At 42.7% G+C, this 23312-nt stretch overlaps 2 protein-coding genes across 2 annotated transcripts in view; one reads left to right on the top strand and one right to left on the bottom strand.

The window, feature by feature from the left end:
* The window catches only part of LOC136423305 (protocadherin Fat 1-like), a 37386-nt gene extending 23709 nt beyond the window's left edge, over positions 1-13677 (bottom strand). Inside the window, exons 1-8 of the mRNA XM_066411467.1 lie at positions 13275-13677; positions 7647-7766; positions 6103-6189; positions 5413-5548; positions 4273-4433; positions 3926-4106; positions 3126-3420; positions 677-806 (exon numbers count right to left, since the gene is read on the bottom strand). Of these exons, the coding sequence (XP_066267564.1) occupies positions 677-806; positions 3126-3420; positions 3926-4106; positions 4273-4433; positions 5413-5548; positions 6103-6189; positions 7647-7766; positions 13275-13323 (1159 nt within the window). The 5' untranslated portion in view covers positions 13324-13677. The remainder of the gene's footprint in view (positions 1-676; positions 807-3125; positions 3421-3925; positions 4107-4272; positions 4434-5412; positions 5549-6102; positions 6190-7646; positions 7767-13274) is intronic.
* A 4416-nt stretch (positions 13678-18093) lies between these two features.
* On the top strand, positions 18094-23072 carry LOC136423400 (zinc finger protein 91-like). Its single transcript, XM_066411576.1, has 2 exons — positions 18094-18403; positions 20358-23072. The coding sequence occupies exon 2, from the start codon at positions 20394-20396 to the stop codon at positions 23070-23072; it is 2679 nt and encodes an 892-aa protein (XP_066267673.1). The 5' UTR covers positions 18094-18403; positions 20358-20393.
* Positions 23073-23312: the final 240 nt, after the last annotated feature.

Consider the following 23312-nt stretch of genomic DNA (forward strand, 5'->3'; position numbering starts at 1 on the left):
AACATTTGCCCAGGAAAAATCATTTAAATAATAAGTAAGAAAATTAATCGTGGGTATGCAAGTTGCACTCTGCTACCCAACTCATTTGATGGTCCCTCCCCGGATTAGCCTATACTAATTTAATTATATTGATGGGCACCAGGAAAACTGATGCGAGCGTGGGAGGAAAAAAACTTGTGAAAAAGTAGCCGTCATTAACCACCTATAGTTTTGTTATGTCACATCTTCTTTGACCTCGCTCAGAGCCCGAAGTTCTTTTCAGCTTACGCGTAATGATACACATGGAAAAGAAAGGTCCAATAGGGCAATAGATATCCTTCGACATAAGTATCCGTTTTCTATACAGTTTTCTTGAAATTTACGATTTTTTACATATGTATTTGCTCATTTTGTAGCCTCTTCTGTAGTACGATACACAGTCTAGTTTCCATTTGTAATCTTTTGAAATAGGCGAAACTTTGTGCACGCGCTGATTCTATACATGTATTCAAGTTAGCGTGGCCTCATCGACAAATATATGTACTTTTACTACTTCAGAAAGAAAGATTCGACACGATTAAAGCTACAAAAATCCCTCCATATCAGAAAGGACTGCTCAGTGCCAAATGCAATCGATAATGATTTTAGAATTTAAGAAATGTGCACATGCAACAAGACGGCAAATATAAATACAGACCGATTACGACGTCCTCTGCCACGCTGACCTCCAGTCTTGTGAGGTTTCCGACGGCTTCATTGGGCAGAAGAGACAGGTCGACAGCTGTTTCTGCAAACCGAGGTGGTTTGCCGTTGTCCAGCACTCTGATCTGATCGGAAACAGGAACAAGTTTATGCTTCGGTCACAATTGGAAAAAGGGGCCCGGCCGGGTCGTTCCCGGGCCGTTTTTGGCACTTCCGGGCGTGACCCCTACGTGGCCCCTTGGGGCACCCTGCGGCTACCGGGCTATTTTGGGGCCCGGCGGGGACCCGAGAAAAATTTAGTTCTGACTTAAATTCTGCCCAGGCCCCGCGGACACAACGACGCCGTGACCTCAACGTGAGAACATCGCGAGGTACCCTCCGGTTGCCGGCAGTCCACCGGGACAGGTAATAATTTGTCTGTTTGTTTGTTTGTTTATTCATTTGCACAACAAGAACATTTATGATACATAATACGATAAACAATAGATAATAACAGGGTCAGGAGGAGGAAAAACGCGTATATAGCTCATACCAGGCCCTCCTCGTCTATACTTATCAAACACGATTATAACTTATTAAATAAAAGTAATACATAGAGTATGATAACGATAAACAATGATAATCAAATAATGGTATAAATCAAAGTTAGATAAAAACTTTTAAACGTCAGAAAAAAGGGTGCTTGTGTGTATATTTGTCTGAAGACTGTTCCATATTGTGACATATTTGCACTTGGAGAACTCTGCCAATGATGTACGGAAGAGAGGAGCATGGATTTCTTTGCCTGGTATAATAGTTGTGAACGAGTGTGAACAAGGGTTTGGGAAAAATATGAAATATATCGGGGAAATTATTGAAATGCAAATTTAATGTGAAGATATTGATTTGTAATTTATTGATATCGTGGATATCTAGTATTTTGGATTCTTGAAATAGAGGAGCCATGTATGAGCGAAAGAAGCAGTTGCTATCGTTGTGAATTTCTTTTGGAGAGTTATATGAGGATGTAGAGTTGTATGGCAGGCGCATCCCCCAAACAATGTTACAGCAGGTCAAATAAGGGTATATAAGGCTGTTGCATATAGTTGTGAGAATCTTTTCAGGAATGATGTATTTGTTTTTCACAATAACACCTATTTTTTTAGTAATTTTTTTCCCTTATAGAAGAGACTGGGCTTTTGAGTTTAATTTTTCATCCATCATTACCCCCAAAAATGTTGGTCTGTTTCTCTTGTATATTAGGAACATTCTTAACTTATTGATATCATAACTTTTATTTTTACTACAGAAAATAAGGCAATTTGTAGTTTTAGAATTTTTTTGTATCTTATTTGCTTCAAACCATGTACTTTATACATATCTTGGTTAGCCAAAATTATAGAATAAAGTATTGTTATGTACTTATGTTATGATACGTAGACGGATCAAGTGCACAGACTAAATGTGTGTACTTCGTAAGACTGGGTCAAGTGCGTGACGTTACAGATCAGGTGAGCAGAACTAATATTATAAAGCGTGAACTTCGTATATCGTGTTTCTTTTTGAGCTCCAGTGCAGTTTTATATACCCCCGAGATATGACGAGTGCCCACCAGGAGCCTGCCTGAGCTGATGCCCGACCGTCGTTCGCGGGGCATTCGGCAGGGACCCTACAACTGCCCCACCTGGGTGTGATAAGCACGCGGTACCCTGTCGGACCCCACAGGGGTCACTACAAGACACCGTCAGAGCAACTGACGGGTACCTACCAGAGACCGACCAATGAAGTTGACAAAATTTTACAAAAATGCCACCGAGTGCCTGTCGGAGCACCCCGGGACCCCTGCAGGGCAGCGTGCAGGAAACTTTGAATTGTGACCACGACAGCCTGTGCCCCCCGGACGTCAGAGCCCGGCAGGGGCTACATCCCCGACGGGCACCGGCGCAATTGTGACCTAAGCGTAAGACGGGAATGACATTACCGACATAAAAATTGAGGGATAGTTTTGGCCTTTCTGTCGGTCTGCCTGTTTGTCGCCATAGATGTTTCCTCATTTTTTTGATCATCATAAGTCAAGAACCACTGGATGGATTGAAATGATATTTTGTACGTAGGTAAGTCCTGGAAAGACGAAGGTAAATATCAATTTTGGGCTACCTGGTTTATAATCTTGGCACTAGAAGAATTTCCGATTTCTTTTCCCTTTTGTCCTGGACATGCTTTAGTCTTGATTTTTTTTGTGCCACACAGCTTGATGTACGAAAGTTAACCCTCCCTCCCCCCATGGACAGCTAGCTCTGGAACTGAATTTTTTGTGGTCAAAATCTTTCCATGAAGAAAACTGATAACTGCGACATCGCCAAAAACATACACACATACACACATTCAGACGCTACCCAAACATAACCTTCTATAGGCTAAGGTACTGAATATAGAACATTTGAGATACCATAACTTGAAATCACCTTTAGAGGGATGTGCTCTCTGATGACCTTGAAGTTGCTGATGACAGTAATGACCCCCGTAACGTTGTTGATGAAGAACAGCTCAGAAAACTCTTCGCCAGTCTCCGCCACGATGGTGTAGGTCAAGGTCGCGTTTTCCCCTGCATCCGGGTCCTCGGCTCGGACCAGTCCAACTATGGAGTTGATGGGGGTGGACTGCAGAATGTATTCACTGCTCCAAGTTTCCACTAAAGTCGGAGCGTTGTCGTTTATATCCGTCACGGTCACGGTTACGGTAGCAAAGGTGACGTCATACCTGGGTTGATGACGGAACGAAGTGTTGGTGTTGGAAAAAGAAAAAAATGTTCTTACAATTTACGTTGAATTACATAAGAGTATATAGTCCAGGAGGAGAAACCAGAAAAAAGGTCTCTCTAGCCCACCCTTTATAGAAACAAGCCAGGTACTTTCAAGGTTCCCAAAATGAACACTCTCCTGTCGTTTGTGACTTTCTCAAAGTTTGATGTCATTTGGACAGGCATCACAGAAGCTATGCTGTTTTCTTCTCAATTCATGGCATAACTACCTCATTTGCATAAGTTTGCATACAGAGCTCTAGAACCACGATGTCCCACCGGGACCATAGAACAACATACCTAAAAATGATCAAGAGTCATCAAGCTATCATTCTATGATACTGAACTGAATATGTAAAGGGTGGGCTACGTTTGTCAATTTCTAGGCCTCTTCTGAGAATCTCCTCCTGGACTAATAGTACTAGTGTTCCAGGGATCTCAAATGGTGAAGTTTGGAACGAGCACCTTGTAGCCATGGCGATCCTGAAGACCAGAGTGTCCTTCTCCTCCCTGTCCAGTGGGCTGTTTGGGGTTATGACTCCACTGGAAGGGTCGATGGAGAACCTGTCGGCGTCTCCACCCGGTACCAGGGAGAACTGCAACCCGGACAACGACTGGTTCGTGAGGCTGCCGAGATCCACGGAGACTGCAGACAACATTGAGCAGATTCAGCTGATGGAGTAGCTTATTGTTCAACCTAACTTAGTCATCATATTTCATGAGTACTTTAAGGACGTCAACAGTATCTTACGAAATATCAACATTTTTCCTTAAATCTTAAATGTTTCGGAGTATCTAATCGATAATCTTACCCATATTTGAGTTCTCTTCCATTGTGACGAAGAACGATGTTGTGTTGCAAAGTCCATCCGGGTCCTTGTACAGAGTGACGTCACTGGTCAGGTTCACGTGGATGACGTAGGCAGCCAAGATGGCGCCGAATGAATCAAGTTCAGCCACAGGGATGGAATATCTGGAACGATTCCACGTGGATTGTAAAAAAAAGCAAAAAGTGCAGATATGGTGAGAAAGCCTTATAGCTATATGGTTTTCTCTTATTTTCAAAAGAGGCTTATGTAGATACTGCATATCTCCTGATGGTGGTTAATAAAAAGAGTGCACTCATATTGATGTGAAATGATAATTGTCAAAGGTTTACCTAGTAACTTTTAGTACAACGTTAAACTTTATTCAACTCTAAGATATTCACTGATCAAATTTTAAACGACCACTTCTTAAGGGTGAATAATGACCAATCACTTTCGAACGTAAACTCAGGAGAATGACAGACACGTGACTTTATTGACACTTGTCTTTACGGATACGTGATGTCAGCAATCGGTCAAACGTGCCAGGAAGTTGGACACCGAACAAGACTACTTTTGTAAGAGGTACAAAGGAGGCCTTTATATATACATCAGGAAAGTACTACAGACAGCATATATGATCTTCCATGATAATAGTACCTTTTTTGCGGAAAATTTGAACGGTCTAGTGTAACCTTTAAAAAAATGGTAATGGCCTGGCCATCATCACCCATTGACCTTAGCTGGGACTAATTATGAATTCGTACAGATTTCTTGCAGCATAAGTCTGTCCTCCGTCATCCTAATATATAGTATGAAAATATTTTCTAGCCCTACTCAAGTGCATATATTCAAAGTATTAGTAAGATTCAGTTTTCTCCAACTCGGCCTGTTGGCTTCCAGTGGAGGACTGATAAACAACGTCTTGCAATTTTACACTTTCTGCATTTTTTTTAGAAGTCTTGCCCGGCGGGAGCCTGGTAGTTCTCAAGCCAATTTTCCTTTTTATTTCGTTGCCACAGAAGCTAAGCTTTATGTGAATGATCTGTTGAATGGTGTTTTGAAAACGAAAATGGTGTGTGTATTACTAACTTGTTGACGGGCTTCTATTGACAACAAATTAGCGTGACTGTAAAATGGCCTTACTGTATGTTGAAGTCTAGCTCTGACGTCAATAGAACCTTCCCATCCGTCCGCAGAGTGAAGACGTCATACGTGCAGCACATCAGCACGTACGTCACGTTGGTGACGTTACTGGTCTGAAGCGTCGTCGTGTCAACCACTGTGGTGGACGAAAATATATTAGATAAAAGCGAAGAAATGCAAGAGGTACTTACCGCTCATTTTTTTATTAGTCAAAATAATACAAGAGTAGATAAAACACCATCCATCAAATTAAGACAACATAAAGTATAACATTAAGTATTCAATTTCCCATAGTGTTTCTACTGTTGACTCCCCTCCTTGTTGCGATAATATGTATTCTACTTGGTGGAATAAATTAACGTACTTACGAAATTAAAAATGTAAGTTTGATTTGCCTCTGCTTTGAAAAATAAATCATTTTCGCTGAATCCGTTTGTAAACTGCAGTGACAGCGCTTTGCTATGTAAAGGTTCAATGTTTATCAATAACATGTTGTTATATGCATGTTCGGTTATTGAAAGGTTGCAACGAAACAAGCTTGACTTATGTCATAGAATGTAGTTTTACAAATTATTTCTTAATACCGTTGTATCTATCAATCTTCTATCTAATATAAGTATGTTAAATGTACATGCAATGTACCCTCGGTTGTGTATTTGCAATAAACTTATTTACTGAAAGACAACTTACCTAGGTCTCCGACTGTCGAGGTGGCCGGGATGTCAACCATGATCTCATGGACCAGATCACTGTACAGGAGACCCTGATTATCCACGTCTTACAGGAATCAAAGAGATAGTTCATTTGTTCGTTTGTTTGTTTGTTTGTTTGTTTGTTTGTTTGTTAAATTGAACTAGAGTTAAGTACTTGTGCTTCATATCCTTCAGGTTTGCTATGTAAGTTTTAAGCGATTACGGGGTCTTTGTATGAATAGAGATTGGTATTGAATTTTTCTTTTTATTTGAGTTGAATGTGTGATAGTTTTGTGCCGATTTGTTAAAGATAGAGAGAATACTAGCGGCCCCCAAAAAACACCCCTCTCAGTGAAATGGTATGGCTACCCTGCGACGTCACAAAATCAAGATGTCGGCCACCACACATGCCGAAAGATCCAACAAAGGTTTTGCTACGCATACCTGTAATAAATGTAGCAGCAGTGGATGATGTCGAATAAGGTTTTACAAACACGAATGAATGAATGAACTTTATGACTCAACATGGTACAATGTATGACATGAAATTAACGATACTACAAGGCTAATCTATCCTAGCCTCCGTTGCAGGCTCTGAACCGGCTTTTGGGGGGGCTAAATAATACACTTTTTGCAGCCAGCCCGTAACTATCAGCCAACCCTATAACTATCAGCCGGCTGATAGTTATAGGGTTGGCTGATAGTTACGGGCTGGCTGCAAAAAGTGTATTATTTAGCCCCCCAAAAAGCCGGTTCTGAGAGCCTGCAACGGAGGCTAAATCTATCCTACAATTCTAAGTACAAAATATTTAAGATAACAGTATATTGGGTACAATATAGTTGCGTCTAGTCTTCGGGCAAGAGAAGAATCAAGTACATAGACATATACGTATATAAACTTTAAGGTCAATAAGGTGGATATAGTATTGGACTAAATCATAACACGTCATATCATCTCAAACAGTACATTGATGAAGGATAGACGTCTAGACATCCAGGTAAACAATATTTGAAGACAACTGCATATATCTCCAGGCGTCTCTAGTGACATCTATCACTTTTAATCAGCGTCACGATAATAAAAACCGGCAGAAGACTTTGAAGAAGAGTGATGGATGTCACTCAAAACCCCCGGAAGTAACTAATGTCATTATCTTAACGAGTTGTATAGATATGTGCTTAGTATATGTTAGCGTCTTTAAAAAGATGAGAATCAGCCTTGTGACCATCGTCAGTCCTGCAGTGTCAATGAGTATGATAGGCCCATTAAACAAAGACCCTAGCAACAGCCTGTTGACCCTAGCCTTTTTTGCGATCGACTGCTGGTATATAATTTTGGGTGACATTTGGGTGGTGAAATTCAAAACAAAATTCCCTTAATTCACACTCTGTAACAGATTCAAGTTGAGAATGTGTAATGAACATTGTACTTCTTTAATTGTTTATTAATAACAAGGGCAACAAAAAACCCTACCTGCCTACGTCCCTAATTTTATTTCAGGGCGGTAGCTGCAAACACACATTTTTTCCCTATTGCCTTACCTGTCACATTCGACAGTAGAAACATGTCGGCAGTACTAGTTGTTGCATATTGAGGCGGTTCGCCGGTAGTGGTAGCATCAGGGTATGGGGTCGTCCCTCTTGTGACATGGGCTGCCATTTCTATCAACATCGGAAAATGGCATGTTAACCGTATGCTAGAGTGTGTGCATATCTCACTCATTGGGATCAACTTTATGTTAGTATTTTAGATATTGTAGTTAAATCCATTACCCCCTCCCCACAAGTTTAACAGTCCGCGCATGCGTACTCAGCCTGTTTTGTCTGGTTTGAGGAGACCATGCCGGAATAGACGTTTGCATTGTACTTCTGTGTCTGTGTGCAATCATTCGTCATCCTTGCGTCCCGAGTGAGTGGGGACCGATACCGGTTAACACTTTACACTTTATAGATGTATTTAGAGCGCTTCAGAATCCTGGTTGTGAGGCACCGTACCTGTACCATATGTTCCTGACCTTGGTTTGTCCAGTTATGATCGATGGTCCCTATTACCTTCGCCGAGAATGTTACGTTTTGCAGAGTGTTCGTGTGTGTGTGTGTGTGTGTGTGTGTGTGTGTGTGTGTGTGTGTGTGTGTGTGTGCGTCTTTCTGCGTACACGGCAACCCAAGAATGCCTGTATGGATTGTCTGGATACTTGGTACGTGGGAAGGTCTTATTGATACCTCGAGATGATTAGATTTTTGGTCCCTAGCGAATTGCTATGGTATTGCAGCAGAACTTCCGTTTTTGATACCTCGTGTTCTTAATATACTATGGTTAGGGTTTCCAGTCGAAATTGTTAGGTAACCAGGGGAATCAAAACATTTATATTTCCTAATAGAGGTTGTTGAAATATGGAAAAAGAAAGTTACAGAACGGAAATCGGACCTTCCGTTCCTGAGATAGGGCCTCTCAAAGTTGCTGGGTAGTGTCCACATGTGTGGCGCCAGGTGTGAAAAGTGCATTTTTAATAAGTGGTAATTAAAAAAATTAAAATATTGAGCAACTTAAAAGTGTATTTCTGCACAGTCCAAGTTATGTGTTATAGCAATCAAGTAAAGAAAATATGTTAATTCACCCTTTTGTTTCCATACAGGTGAGGTCAACCTGCTGAAAATTACGTTTTTATAGCATGGCACAGCTAGAAAAGTCACAAATTAAAGCCAGATGACCCCTTTTTGAAGAGTCGCTATCAATGAACCATTCATCCTACAAATAAGACGTTTCAGGACTTAGAAATATGTAGTGCATTCTCTTTACACAATTTATTGCAGGTATTCCCGATGGATGGTTAGCAAATTATTTGCAATCAAAAATGCTAATGTATAATTTTTCTCAAAGGTCAAAGGTCATCTGTCTCTTCATTGAATATCCAAAACAACATTACCTTCCATATGGTTCATTGAAAATCAACATACTTCACTAGATAGGGGTTTTGGCACCTGCAGAATATAAATTTGTCATCAAAATCATCATATCTTATCAAGAAATGCTACTTTTAAGATATCTGATGACCATTATATACCATTTCTATTATTACACATGACCTGTGAATGACGTGAGTTATATATGTTATAGTCATTGACTATAAACTCCTTGGAATGACTGAATCACTAACGATATTTGATTTGTTACAGGTTTATTGAAAAGTTTTGTTTGACACAATTCATTGATAACTGTTTATACTTGACCAAATTTGAAACCCAGGGCAAATATTAACACCAACAACAGTACATGCACAGGGACATGGCTGGACCAGAAATCTTAAGAGGACAGAAATAAGTACATGCAAGTACAGACTACTCCATGATAGTTTCAAGTTTCTGAGTGATGCAGAGTTCACTACATGTCTGTCAGACATTATGATTCCTAATGAAATAAACATGTCATCCCTCTTTGCTGTCTTCTCTTCCACTTTTGCTTTTGCATGTTTCCGAGGACTTCTCCTGCATGGACGTACGGGGAAATTTGAAAGTTTCGTCTATATGGATGGTCTGGCCGCTTTCTTGACTTTTGATACTGTAACCCCCAGCCGCTGACACCTTTTACCCGGCTAGATGCTCTTCTTATCTACAAGACAACATTAAAATATAAGAGAAGAAACATCAAGTTCAGCAACAAACACAACTTGCAAATGATACTTCTTGCTCATATAATGCAAACGTGGACATCAACTCAATGCAAATATTTGTTCAGTTTTTTAAACAAGTAATACTTGAAGTATTTTTTTCCTTCTATTTAACTTGGTAACAAACGTGCAACAGCATGCCCACGCTGATATTTTCATTTGTATACCATATAATGAATATCAAAACGCTAAAATTTATGAGGAAAATGCGGAGATTTTGCATTTAAAAAAACCGATCGCTTTTCACGACCAGACGGCCGTCACGCACGGCCCGGATTCGGCGCACATCTTGAACTCTCACATCGCCATTTCTCAGCGTACACACACATGTTATATGTCATTTTAAAGCTTAGAAAACGCTTGTTACACACATGGATGTACATTTTCGAAAACTTAAGATATCAAGGGGGAAAAACGCCGCCAAAATTTTCAAACTTGTCGCAGATCACCTTAGGATTGAGGTACAAAAATTGTACACATACCAAAATGTAGCTTGTCTTCTTCTCTATTTGTTCCCACCCTGTTTACTGCTTCCAAATAAGGTTCTGCGATGCAAATCAGGTCGACGTCAGAGGTATCTGCGCACCGACCCGAAAACCGCTGACCCCGGAAGTGACTTTCACGGCCCGCGGCGCACTTTTCCGAGAGCGATATCTCAACAATCTTTCATCCCCTGCGCAAAAGCTACATGTCTAGTAAGTTTGAAGGTCCAGAGTTTTCCCATTCTTGCACGGCGATCAATCAAAAACCGCTGTATGTAAAAGTGCACCGCCCGTGCGCACGTATGCACGCTGCGACTGGAAACCCTACTATGGTAATGATTTTTGAATGCTAGATAGCTCTTGGGAGGGAGACAAAGTCATGTTTTGCCCCCCCTAGCGGCCTTTTTGGAACTGCAGGAGCCGATTTTGTTTCAAGCTTAGAAAGAGATTAGCAATTTTTCGTCAATTTATTTGTGTTCGTCTTTTTCAGAGTTCACCTAGATCCAATCAGCTAATCACGTAGCGCGAAGTCTTTACCTTTACATTGATACCAAAATACCTTGGTTAATTTGAGGAGCACCGGTCTTTCCCCGAAAAAACTGCGACCACATGCAAATAATAGTGGCGAAATTCCAGCCTGGATATAACGTAAGCTACCTACGTGCTACCTGCGTTTTGGTTACATTTTGATACATTTCGCAAGGTGTCACAAAACTCATTTCTTGGTATTAGAGCCACCACATACAATGTAAGAAGTGACGTGATAATAGTCAAAAACACACAGACAGTAGGTTTAGTACATGATAGCAAATTTCAAATTTGAAGTCAATGGCTTCGAACTCCAGCGTTCGAACGATGGAACCCAGACGGTGTGTTTGATGTTTTTTTTGCGCCACGGGGGTCAGGCGAGTTTTGTAACTTTCAGTTTGAAAAAAAACAAAAAACATCGACTTTATTTTTGCGGTTGAAAAGACATTTCATGTGGACGGACGTATGCCGATATTAGTACATAATGTCTCTGTTTTGTAAAGCATAGTGAAAAGTCATAGTGTTCAATTTCTCCTTAAAAAAAGACGCCTTAAACTTACCTGACTGTTGTTCTATTTTTTTCTAGGCAAAACAGTTGCTCCTAAAATTGACTTTGGTATCAATTTAAGGCTGAAGATATGGACAATCACGCGTCGAAATAACTAATTGGATCTAGGTACATGTAAAAAAAAGGCGAGCACAAATAAAGTAACCAAAAATTGCCAATGTTTAGAAGACCACAGCGTTCGCTGTCATTTTGAAATGCGCAGAATATTAACATGGTTGTACTAGGCAAATCCTGTAGATTGGAAAAAAAGTATAAACATTATATAGGTTTGAGGTCTTTTTGCTGCACGACTGCCAGTTGTTTACACCCATGCAATGGGGTCATAACGCGGTTCGACTGTTTGCAAGCGGTACAATTGACCCTATGGCCTAGCATCTGATACACGCTATGCAAACATTTGCTCGGGCTCTATTCGTGCTTGGGTTACTACTTGACCATGTAGCATTATACTTGGCCAGCAAAACACGAAGTCAGCTCTGTAGGGTAAGCGAACTCCGTCAAAAATGGTCTCAAAACAGCGGTGGCTTGTTTGTGCGATATCATTGCCATATTTCGTAGATAGGTATTATGGACAATTCATAGGCCAGTTAAGGATATATTTTAGACTAGACTCGAAAGATTAAGCATCTATAAGCATCTATAAGCATCTAGGGAAAATACAACCTATCCTGAATCTAACAGCAAGTTTCATGACGCATTTCATATTTAATTTCATCAGTTTTTTGTCTAAATTACAGGATATATGGTATACTGACTTCAAACCTTGTTATCTTAAGTATCTACGGTGATTCATGGTTTAAAACTTTTACAAGTTTCAGGAAGATCTGCTATAACCCCGTGACCCCCACGTTGCCATGCCTGCTCAGGGTTAATGGAATGGACTGCGCAGCATTCTTTTGTTAAACCGCGTCAATCAATCGGATTGACAAACATAGTGAATTTACTACTATCTTACTATCATGCAATCGCAGTGAATCTACTGATTTTTTTGTATACTTAAATTTGGACAATCTACAGCCACTAGAAGGAGACTTAAAGACTCAAGTGGACGACAATGGTTCCCCCTAGCACGATTCGTCATCATAGACCTTGGTATACGTATGTGCTCGCACTGCACTGTATTCAACAGGAAGAGGAAATTTGGAAGACAATGCATTGTTCCTGTTACAAGAGCTGATGTTTATTCACATGGGTTACACATTAAACTCTGTCTACGCATTGGTAAAGCCCCTGTCACACCTGTGCGTATATGCAAACCCGCATGAGTTGCTTATTAACATTTTTTTGGTTTTAAATTAGGTTAAGTTTGCAGCCGAAGAGGTAATTTCTTTGGTTTGATAACCAGGCTGTCAACGGTGGGCCAAAGTAGAAAACAACTTCCTCTCCGCAAAATTTACTGAAACCAAAAAGTGTTACTGCGGAACTCATGCGCACTTGAATATACGCACAAGTGTGACAGGGCCCTAAGACAAATGTCGACGTTTTGAATAGATAGGGTGGTAATAGTACCGCTACGTTACCTGGCTCATGCCCTTCAGTGCGCGAGAATGAGCCGTATTTAATGATAAGGTATTTACCTTTGCACACATTGCTTAACACATGTGATAAAGGCCTTAACATGTCAACACAAAGGATTTCTTGGTTGCTATTTACCAGCGTCATTCTTGCGTTAAACACCTGTGTAGAGAACGACTTATTTTTGCAGTATGGGAGTTGTTTTTTTCTTGTTCTCTCCCGTTTTCACGTATCGTACTTAAAATGTAGTGGACAGTATAACAACAGGACTATTCTGGTGTTGAAGAGTAATAGTAATTTACATCATGCAAAATACAGAAATGGCATTTTTTAGCCATCATTTATTTCCAGGTATTTCCTGTTAACAATTAAATTTTGTAAATGTTCTGATGGAGACTTCCAGACTTACCAGAAAGCAGCAGAAGAAAACCCGCGAGATGTCTGCAGCCTCGCACCATTGTCGGGTTTGCAGACGACCGTAGGTTTGGTAAGATTCGGAGTCGGATTCTGACGCGACACTGAAGACTTCCTTGTGCCGGCACTACTTTGCTGTGGCTCTTGACAATAACATTGCCTTGGTGACGTAGGCTATTGGGACTGTTTCATTCAACTGGATGGGGGCAGAGGAACTGTAGTACTGTGGGTATTGAAGTGAACATGTACATTTGTAAATAGTAAGGAAAGACAGTCTTGCGCGTTAAACCTGACGTAGTAGTAAGTATAAGTTGGCAATAACATTTTCATTTCGTGTAAGAAAATTAGAATGAAATCTAACACAAGAGTTCGGAGTCCTCAAACCTCCGTGAAATGAAAGAAGGTGTTGTGCATGTAGTGTAGTGTATGATTGTTTGTGTGTGTGCCAAGGTGTGTGGACCGGTACAAAACCGGTATTTTTTGCGGGACCGGTAAAAAAACGGTCCGAAAAAAATCAGGCTACCCGCATCAGTAAAAGAGGTAAAGAGATTTGCAATGGAAGTGGGCTTGGATGTCGGTTTGGGTGACGTCACACCACTGCCCGGTCCATGGCGACGCGCATGTGCAGTTCCCATCCACGTGGTGACACGTGGTATTGTTCTTGCAGTCACACCGTTCCCAACATTTCAGTCCGTTCAGACCAGTTGGACACGGCATGCTGCAGTCTATGCCGAACCAGCCCTCCTTGCAGCGGCACCCGCCGTCTACACGGGCGCAGGAGGCCGCATTCTGACAATGACACTTATTGTTACAGCCCTGACCGTACGTGCCATGTGGGCACCAACTCTGACACAATGTTCCTGTCCATCCCGGCTCACAGACACAGCCAGTCTACCGGTAACAGCTGCAGTCGTCTTCGCATAATTCACCCTTTTTACCAGGAGGACAGGTAACTGCTTGTAACTCATAACTTGCGAGAACGACCGTTCCGTCTTCTGCAACTACAGTACAGGTGTAGGTACCGTTGTGTTCGGACTGGATGCTTTTAATTCTTACCTTATCTTCTTCAGTCCTCTGTAGCCGTTTCTTCGTTCCATTTGGGAATTCCCACGTCAGAATTTCGACAGCTAGATGGAAAGCTCTACATTGTAAAGTCAAAGAATTCTTGATGTGAATCTGCCGCGAGTCGCTAGGCGTCGCAGTGATGGCCACGGTACTGTGAGGTATGTCGTAGACGACACCTTGCCACCCAGGCTGACACTTACAGGCCCCGTTCAACCCATGGCAGCGGGCGTCGTTTTCACAGGCACAGTGTTTTTCACACAGGATGCCATATCTATTCGGAGGACACCCTATGGCCTAGTACGTCCGATCCCATTCTAATAAAGTGGGTAATCTCATATTCAAGATACTCTTGTCTTATCGGCAAAGAAAATAATGTTAGGTTCGGCACTCTACATTCAAAATGTAACCATCTGTGGGCCTCTGGAGACTGAAACATACGAAAAGAACCGACAATGTCAAACGGTTCGGTCAGGTGCTGAAAATGTGAGCCCATATCACTTGCAAAGTCACAGTCAGTGCCTCTGTCAGCGTTTAAAAGCGCTACTTCTAAGACTGCTGCTTCCTCGGGCGAGGAGACGCATTGGAGACATTTTAAACCTGAACTCCACAATATCTTCAGTCCGGCCATATCATCTCTATCATTGGTAGATACGACAAACTGTGCGCGACAGTCGCTACTGGCGTAGTAAGACGTGAAGTCTTTAAGATCAAGCGGACAATCTGGATTGTGAGCATTGAGAGCAATAATACCGCTATGTTTCTCCATGATCTCAACCATACCTTTTGCATAGAAACTCGCCGAACTGCCTGACTTCTTCTCTTGATCCAAACTCTGAACTGGTGTTTCGCACGTGTCGTTGTAAACAGGCGGGTAGTCTGCAACGTCCTCGACGTGTATGTTCACCCGTCGCTCCTCTGCCTCTCTGCCCCAGCGAGTGACGTTGACCGTGAGATTGTACGTCGTACTGACGTCATAATCTAACGGACGTGCGACGGTGATCATAGAGGCAGTTACCACGAACCGGCCGTGTTCGTTTCCCTCTACACTTTCACACTGAAATTCATCTTCTTCATTATTAGAGGTGGGTAGAATGCTGGTGACGTTACTTCCGGCAGCAGCATTTTCTGGGACTGTGGCATAAAACGGAGCTGTTGGAGAGGCATTCGACAACACCAAGAAAGGAACGAGGTTGAACAAACGCTTGAAAATGTGCATCTTGAATATCACAGCAGACTGATACTGAGCCTTCACATACAGTTATAGTAACTGTTTCTCTCCCGCAAGCAGAAACCTAATAAAGTCAGGACCTTCCGTATAAGATCGAACATAATCATGCACGACTAGTTAATAAACACCTCATTTTCCTGATTTAGAAAGAGGAAGCACTTCGTGTGCTCAAACATTCCCTTTTTCGTCTAGCAAATGGCCGTGAATGTATGGCAAGTAAACATTGGACGCAATTTAAAGATGGAAAGATAACACTATATTTGTTCGGTTGCATGTTGGGTTTTCCCGTGCTCCTCGTTTATTCCTGAATCTAGGCCCCAGCTTGAGGGGCCGGGGGTAGGTAGGTGGGGTTTTGTTGGCGGCACGGGTTCCGGAAAATATGTAATACCTGCAATCCTATGGAAAAGCGAGAAAAAGACGGTGTCATTTATACCCAGTGGGGTAGGAGTGTTCGGAATTTTTTAACGTTCTCTCCCTTTGTAATCTCATAAATCAAAACTTTTGACCAATGAAACTTACCTTCAACCAACTACCCACAGATAAAGAAAATTAATTTTCTAAAAAAAAAAAACGAGAAGAAGAATATAGTCTGTCCTGCCGTAGCCACACCGAAACTACAAAGATTTCACAAAACATCCCCCCCCGCTTTATAATGGTATCAACCATGGGGTCAAGGCGCAGGCTCCAAAAGCTGCGTCACCCCTAGTGGTGTGGATCTAAACCCGAGTTTAGGTTTAGGTTCGGACTCGAGTCCAGAGGTTTAGGTTCAGGTCCGGACTTAAAAGTCCGGACCTGAACAATAATTTTGGAATATTTTTTTCGTATTACATGTAAAATTGCATATTGGCAGATATTTTACACGTAATTTGAAAGCTATTTATACGGAATTATATACAGTCAGTAATTAACACAAAAGTTCAGTTATAAACACAAAAACAGCAATGTTTTAATATTTTTCTAGTGCAAATTTCACGATTTAAGGAAGGTTTAAGACGGTTTAAAACAAAAAAGAGTGTATGAGTGAGAGAATTTTTTGTCAAGTCCGGACTTGTTTCCAGACGTTTAGGTTTTTTTGGACTTGAACCTAAACGTTTTACAAGTCTGGAACCGGTCCGGCCGGACCGATCCGAACCCAATTCCAGCTATTAATGAATGAAGACCTTCATTGTATATTCGTGCCCCGAGGGGCTAGATACAGGTTGTCTAACATAAACTTAACTAACATGTGAGTAACATATACAGTAAATTATATACAGTACATAGTTTAAACATACATGGTAGACGAAAGTGATAAGCTAAGCTAATCAAGTAGAGTCAACTATGTACATGTGTAGATGTATGAACAGATCATGTTTCTTATTACAAGGGTTGTTTAGACGGAACAAAAATATAAATTCATCCGTTGCGTTCAAATTGTCAAAGTATGGGGATCTTTCATCAATACACTTGAAAAGAACATTTCTTTCTTTATCGTAAAGTCTACAATCTTAAATGAAGTGCCACTCATCTTCTATTTGATTTAACTTACAATATTTACAAAGTCTATGTTTTGGAAGCGTGTGGTTATGCCTTCCTGTTCCAATATGTAATTTGTGACAACTAATCCTGAATTTAATGACAGCTACTCTATGCTGTATGTTGCTTATAGATAGATACTCTTTCAATAACACGGTGACGAAAAGCAGGTTTCCCTGCCGAGCCGAACGCCCAAGAAGAAACCAGTAGATAAATGAATAAGCCTCCTCGCCCTAATACCTATCTACATTCCAACTAGCCTGATTTACACGCTCGTACCCAGCGCCCTGGCCTGGATACTAGACCTTTCGCGCGATAAGATGCGATAACCCCTTTTGGGCGGGGAAGCCTAGTAGGGATAGAGTTGGCACCCGGGCGCTCTTGGCAGCCGAACTCTAATGGTATCCCGCGCGAGAGATAATTTGGGGGGCCGTGTACTATCTGTGGCGGCGGCGCAAGTTGCTTCCCCGGCTGAGGGATTAGCGCCAGAAGCCCGGTGGTCTGGCACCCAGGCTACCAGCGCCCCGGAGAAGCCACAGGTTTAGATCGTCGGCTTTGAAATGATGTCGCCTCAAGCTCAACAAAATAAACTTTCTAGAATTCACAGCTGTCATTTTTGTTTTGTTTTGTTCTGTTCTTGATAACAGTTCCTCAGTAATTGCGTTCGCACGCCAGTACTGGCGATGTTTTACAGTGGTAGTTGACCGCTATTTCTGCTAACTATCACGGTCTAAACAAGACCCAACTTGACTATTTTGTGGGTAAAATGTTGCACAATGGTGATACGTCATAAGAAACGGAGACTTACAAAGTGCCTTATTGTTGTCGCTGTTAGGCTGTTAAGATTACCCCTCTACATATTGCACAGAGGGGAGTCATGTCACGGAAGGGAGTTTGGCACGGTAGGGAGTTTGGCATTCTCAGCTGCCATCTCCTACCCAGGTTTGTTTGCGCAAGCAGTTCCCTGATTCGTTTGCGCTGATAGTCCCGGCCCCTTCTCGGTCCCAGGATCCGCAGTTTCACCCAAATAGAGTCACCATGCGATCTATATATGTATTGCACGTATCACCCCGAGGAGCGTGCCTGATTTTAATCGAGCTAAAAGCAGCTGTCCGCAACTGGCCAACCCCCTGGAGGGAGGGGGCATAAAACCCGGACAGCTGGAGTTTGCCTTATTATACAGACTACATTCCGACGCCTCCGACAGTTCAGTACTGACCGAAGAACTGTGGTGACCACGAGAACGAAATTTGGTACCTTTTTTGAGACATCAACCCGTCGATAATTTCTGCGGAACGTGACAGGATCGACTGAAGGTACGTACGTGTACGGAGAACCGATAAATATTGATCTACATTATGTTTGGCCAACCGAAAAGCGTCTTACTAATGTTCTGTGCCTCGTACTGAAAACTCCAAGGCTGTTTCTTTGGTTCAAACTGAAAGTGTTGTCTATACATCACAACATCAAAGTATTCTTACGCCGTTTTAGTTACGATACTATATTCTTAAGAGAATTCAGACACTACAACTGGATAAGAATTCGGAGATTTATTTCCGGACGCTTCCAGTGACCTTCATCACTCTACTTCAGCGTCACTAAAATGAAGTAGCAGAACTAACCAGTGCATATTTACAATAACTAGAAAAAACGGTTTTACATGGCAAATCACACAGTCATGCATAAGAGGTATTGAAAAGATGGGAAGGTTCCTATAGTAAGACAACACCGAATTACCGAATTCTTATCCAGTTGTAGAATCTGAAATCTCTTTGCGACCCTTTATATATTGTTTACCTGGATGTCTAACCTTTACAAACGTAGTTCCACTATGGTTCAATCTGTAACAGTGCTTAAATGCTTCTACTCACTCTACTAAGGATGAATTCGTAACAATTGGAAGGGTCGTAAGGAGGTTCTCCATCATTCATTTTCTTCAATTGTAAAATTTCTGGTTGCCAAAACTATCCTGGCACTTGTATGTTATGTTGAAGGTTATACAGAATCTTTTTTTTAACCTCAATCATTAATAAGTAACCTCAAAATAAACTTTCTAAAAATAGCTGATGTTTGTTCAGTATCTACGAAGTCCCTGCGTTGGCCCCGTCCCACGACGACTGCTTTTTATCTGAGCATGTTGGGTGGGCAAGTGTCAGGTCAGGGGACGGTTCATTAACAGTTGTATAAGCAGTTTTGTTGAATAGGTTCAATTTAGGGGATGGTTCACTCATTGCTTATTTTGTTGTTCAACGTGGGAGAGTCAACACGAAGCAAGTTGTAATAGTAATTATTATTGTAGTTTACTTTATTACCTTCGCCAAAAAGGTTATGTTCAAGTCAATGCCGTTTATGTGTGTGTGTGTGTGTGTCTGTATCTGTGTGTGTGGATGTGTGTGTGGATATCTGCGTCTGTGTCTGTCTCTCTGTGTGTGTGTGTGTGTGTGTCTGTCTGTATCTGTGTGTGTGGATGTGTGTGTGGATATCTGTGTCTGTGTCTGTCTCTCTCTCTCTGTGTGTGTGTGTGTGTGTGTGTGTATCTGTGTGTGTGTGTGTATATGTGTGTGTGTGTCTGTCTCTGTGTGTTTCTGTGTGTGTGTGTGTGTGTCTGTGTGTGTGTGTGTGTGTGTGTGTGTGTGTGTGTGTGTGTGTGTGTGTGTGTGTGTGTGTGTGTGTGTGATTGTCTGTCTGTTGACAACATAACTCAAGTAGCTATGGATACTTATGATATCAGTTGGGGTCGGGGAAACGGAGATGAAATTCGATAATCAGCCCCTTAGTTGTTTTCTACTGGCGAAGTGCACTTCGGATTTTGATATCTTGTGATATTGACATGATAAGTTCATCATTGTGGAATGGTAGATAACCGCTTCTTACAAAGAGTAAGTGGTGTTGATCCCCCTATCGACATTTCCCCCAACTGTAATAAGGACACGATGTTTTTTGAGACTTTGAAAAGAATATTTCAGGAATGGGTTGACGGACTGTCATGATTTTTGGAATGTAAGTGATGATTTACATAATCAGATGCTAATTTGGATGTAATTAGTATAATGGGTGGGGAATATACTTTAGTACTATATACTTAATATAGACTCTACGAATAAAATATGTACAATAGAAAATCTGGGATGAATTGTCTAAAATGCAATTGTTTCTTTGTGGTTTCCAATGTGTTATTGTCGAATATATAATACCTGAAAAAGCTGTTGTGGTTCATCAAATCGGCAAGCTTATACCTAAAATATATCGTTGTCTACTTCAATGCTACAGGTCCGCTCTTCAGAAGTTGTTTCAGTTCTTATCATCATGACAACGACAAATGCAAGTAGCTCTGAACAGGTAGGTGGGGGAACAGAAAGGCTGTCTGATAGCAGTGTTGCAAGTACCCAACACTACAGGTGTGAGGAGTGCGGCAAGCAGTTCAGTGGGCTTGGGGATCTGAAGAAACACATTAGGACTCATACAGGGGAGAAACCCTATAGGTGTGAGGAGTGCAGCAGGCAGTTCAGCCTTTTCGGCGCTTTGAAGACTCACATGCGGACTCATACAGGGGAGAAACCCTACAGGTGTGAGGAGTGCAGCAGGCAGTTCAGTGAGCTGGGCAATCTGAAGCAACACATCAGGACTCATACAGGGGAGAAACCCTACAGATGTGAGGAGTGCAGTAGGCAGTTCAGCCTTTTCGGCGCTTTGAAGACTCACATGCGGACTCATACAGGGGAGAAACCCTACAGGTGTGAGGAGTGCGGCAGGCAGTTCAGTCGGCTGGGTACTCTGAAGGTACACATGCACACTCACACAGGGGAAAAACCTTACAGGTGTGAGGAATGCAGCAGAAAGTTCATTCAGCGGAGTGATTTGAAGAAACACATGCGAATTCACACCGGGGAGAAACCCTACAAGTGTGAGGAGTGCGGCAGGCAGTTCAATCAGCTGGGTGATTTGAAGAAACACATGCGAATCCACACCGGGGAGAAACCCTACACGTGTGAGGAGTGCAACAAACAGTTCAGGGAGCTTGGGAATCCGAAGAAACATATTCGGACTCATATAGGGGAGAAACCCTACAAGTGTGAGGAGTGCACCATGCAGTTCCGACGTCACGGTGATTTGAAGGCTCACATGCAAACTCACACAGGGGAGAAACCCTACAGGTGTGAGGAGTGCGGCAGGCAGTTCAGTCAGCTGGGTGATCTGAAGACACACAGGCACACTCACACAGGTGAGAAATCCTACAGGTGTGAGGAATGCAGCAGGCAGTTCGTTCAGCTGAGAGATTTGCACCCGGTGGTTGTTTTACGCCGTTGTTTCTCACAAACTCACACAGGGGAGAAACCCTACAGGTGTGAGGAGTGCACCATGCAGTTCCGACGTCACGGTGCTTTGAAGGCTCACATGCAAACTCACACAAGGGAGAAACTCTACAGGTGTGAGGAGTGCGGCAAGCAGTTCAGTGGGCTTGGGGATCTGAAGAAACACATTAGGACTCATACAGGGGAGAAACCCTATAGGTGTGAGGAGTGCAGCAGGCAGTTCAGCCTTTTCGGCGCTTTGAAGACTCACATGCGGACTCATACAGGGGAGAAACCCTACAGGTGTGAGGAGTGCAGCAGGCAGTTCAGTGAGCTGGGCAATCTGAAGCAACACATCAGGACTCATACAGGGGAGAAACCCTACAGATGTGAGGAGTGCAGTAGGCAGTTCAGCCTTTTCGGCGCTTTGAAGACTCACATGCGGACTCATACAGGGGAGAAACCCTACAGGTGTGAGGAGTGCGGCAGGCAGTTCAGTCGGCTGGGTACTCTGAAGGTACACATGCACACTCACACAGGGGAAAAACCTTACAGGTGTGAGGAATGCAGCAGAAAGTTCATTCAGCGGAGTGATTTGAAGAAACACATGCGAATTCACACCGGGGAGAAACCCTACAAGTGTGAGGAGTGCGGCAGGCAGTTCAATCAGCTGGGTGATTTGAAGAAACACATGCGAATCCACACCGGGGAGAAACCCTACACGTGTGAGGAGTGCAACAAACAGTTCAGGGAGCTTGGGAATCCGAAGAAACATATTCGGACTCATATAGGGGAGAAACCCTACAAGTGTGAGGAGTGCACCATGCAGTTCCGACGTCACGGTGATTTGAAGGCTCACATGCAAACTCACACAGGGGAGAAACCCTACAGGTGTGAGGAGTGCGGCAGGCAGTTCAGTCAGCTGGGTGATCTGAAGACACACAGGCACACTCACACAGGTGAGAAATCCTACAGGTGTGAGGAATGCAGCAGGCAGTTCGTTCAGCTGAGAGATTTGCACCCGGTGGTTGTTTTACGCCGTTGTTTCTCACAAACTCACACAGGGGAGAAACCCTACAGGTGTGAGGAGTGCACCATGCAGTTCCGACGTCACGGTGCTTTGAAGGCTCACATGCAAACTCACACAAGGGAGAAACTCTACAGGTGTGAGGAGCACGGAAGGCAGTTCAGTCAGCTGGGTAATCTGAAGACGCACAGGCACACTCACACAGGGGAGAAACCCTACAGGTGTGAGGTTTGTGGCAGGCAGTTCAGTCAGCTAGGTAATCTTAAGACACACAGGCACACTCACACAGGTGAGAAATCCTACAGGTGTGAGGAATGCAGCAGGCAGTTCATTCAGCTGAAAGATTTGCACCCGGTGGTTGTTTTACGCCGTGATTTGAAGGCTCACATGCAAACGCACACAGGGGAGAAAGCCTACAGGTGTGAGGAGTGCACCATGCAGTTCCGACGTCACGGTGATTTGAAGGCTCACATGCAAACTCACACCGGGGAGAAACCCTACAAGTGTGAAAAGTGCAGCAAGCTTAAGCAGTTTCGATTGCCGAGTAGTCTGAGGGCTCACATGCTGGGGGCAGACGGAGCTCTCTGTCGCCTTGGTAATCATTTGCACCCGGTGGTTATTTTACGCCGTCCCGGTTGGCTAAAAACTACTACCGGGTCCCAATGAATACGCCAGCGGCGGAAAGCCCCTTTTGTCCGAAGAGAGACCGTCGAAACCACGGTAGACTCGATGCCAGGTTAGCCTAGGTGCCTTCCTCCGATGTAACCACTGGCTCAATCTTTTTGCTTGCTAATCCGTACTTATATAATAAACAAGCGAAAGAGGGTGGCACCCAGGCTATTAGGGCATAAGGTGAAACTACGAATACACGCATGATCGTCACATGTCTTACAGGGACCTGATTTT

Source organism: Branchiostoma lanceolatum, chromosome 1 (genome assembly GCF_035083965.1).
Source record: "Branchiostoma lanceolatum isolate klBraLanc5 chromosome 1, klBraLanc5.hap2, whole genome shotgun sequence".
NCBI lineage: Eukaryota > Metazoa > Chordata > Leptocardii > Amphioxiformes > Branchiostomatidae > Branchiostoma > Branchiostoma lanceolatum.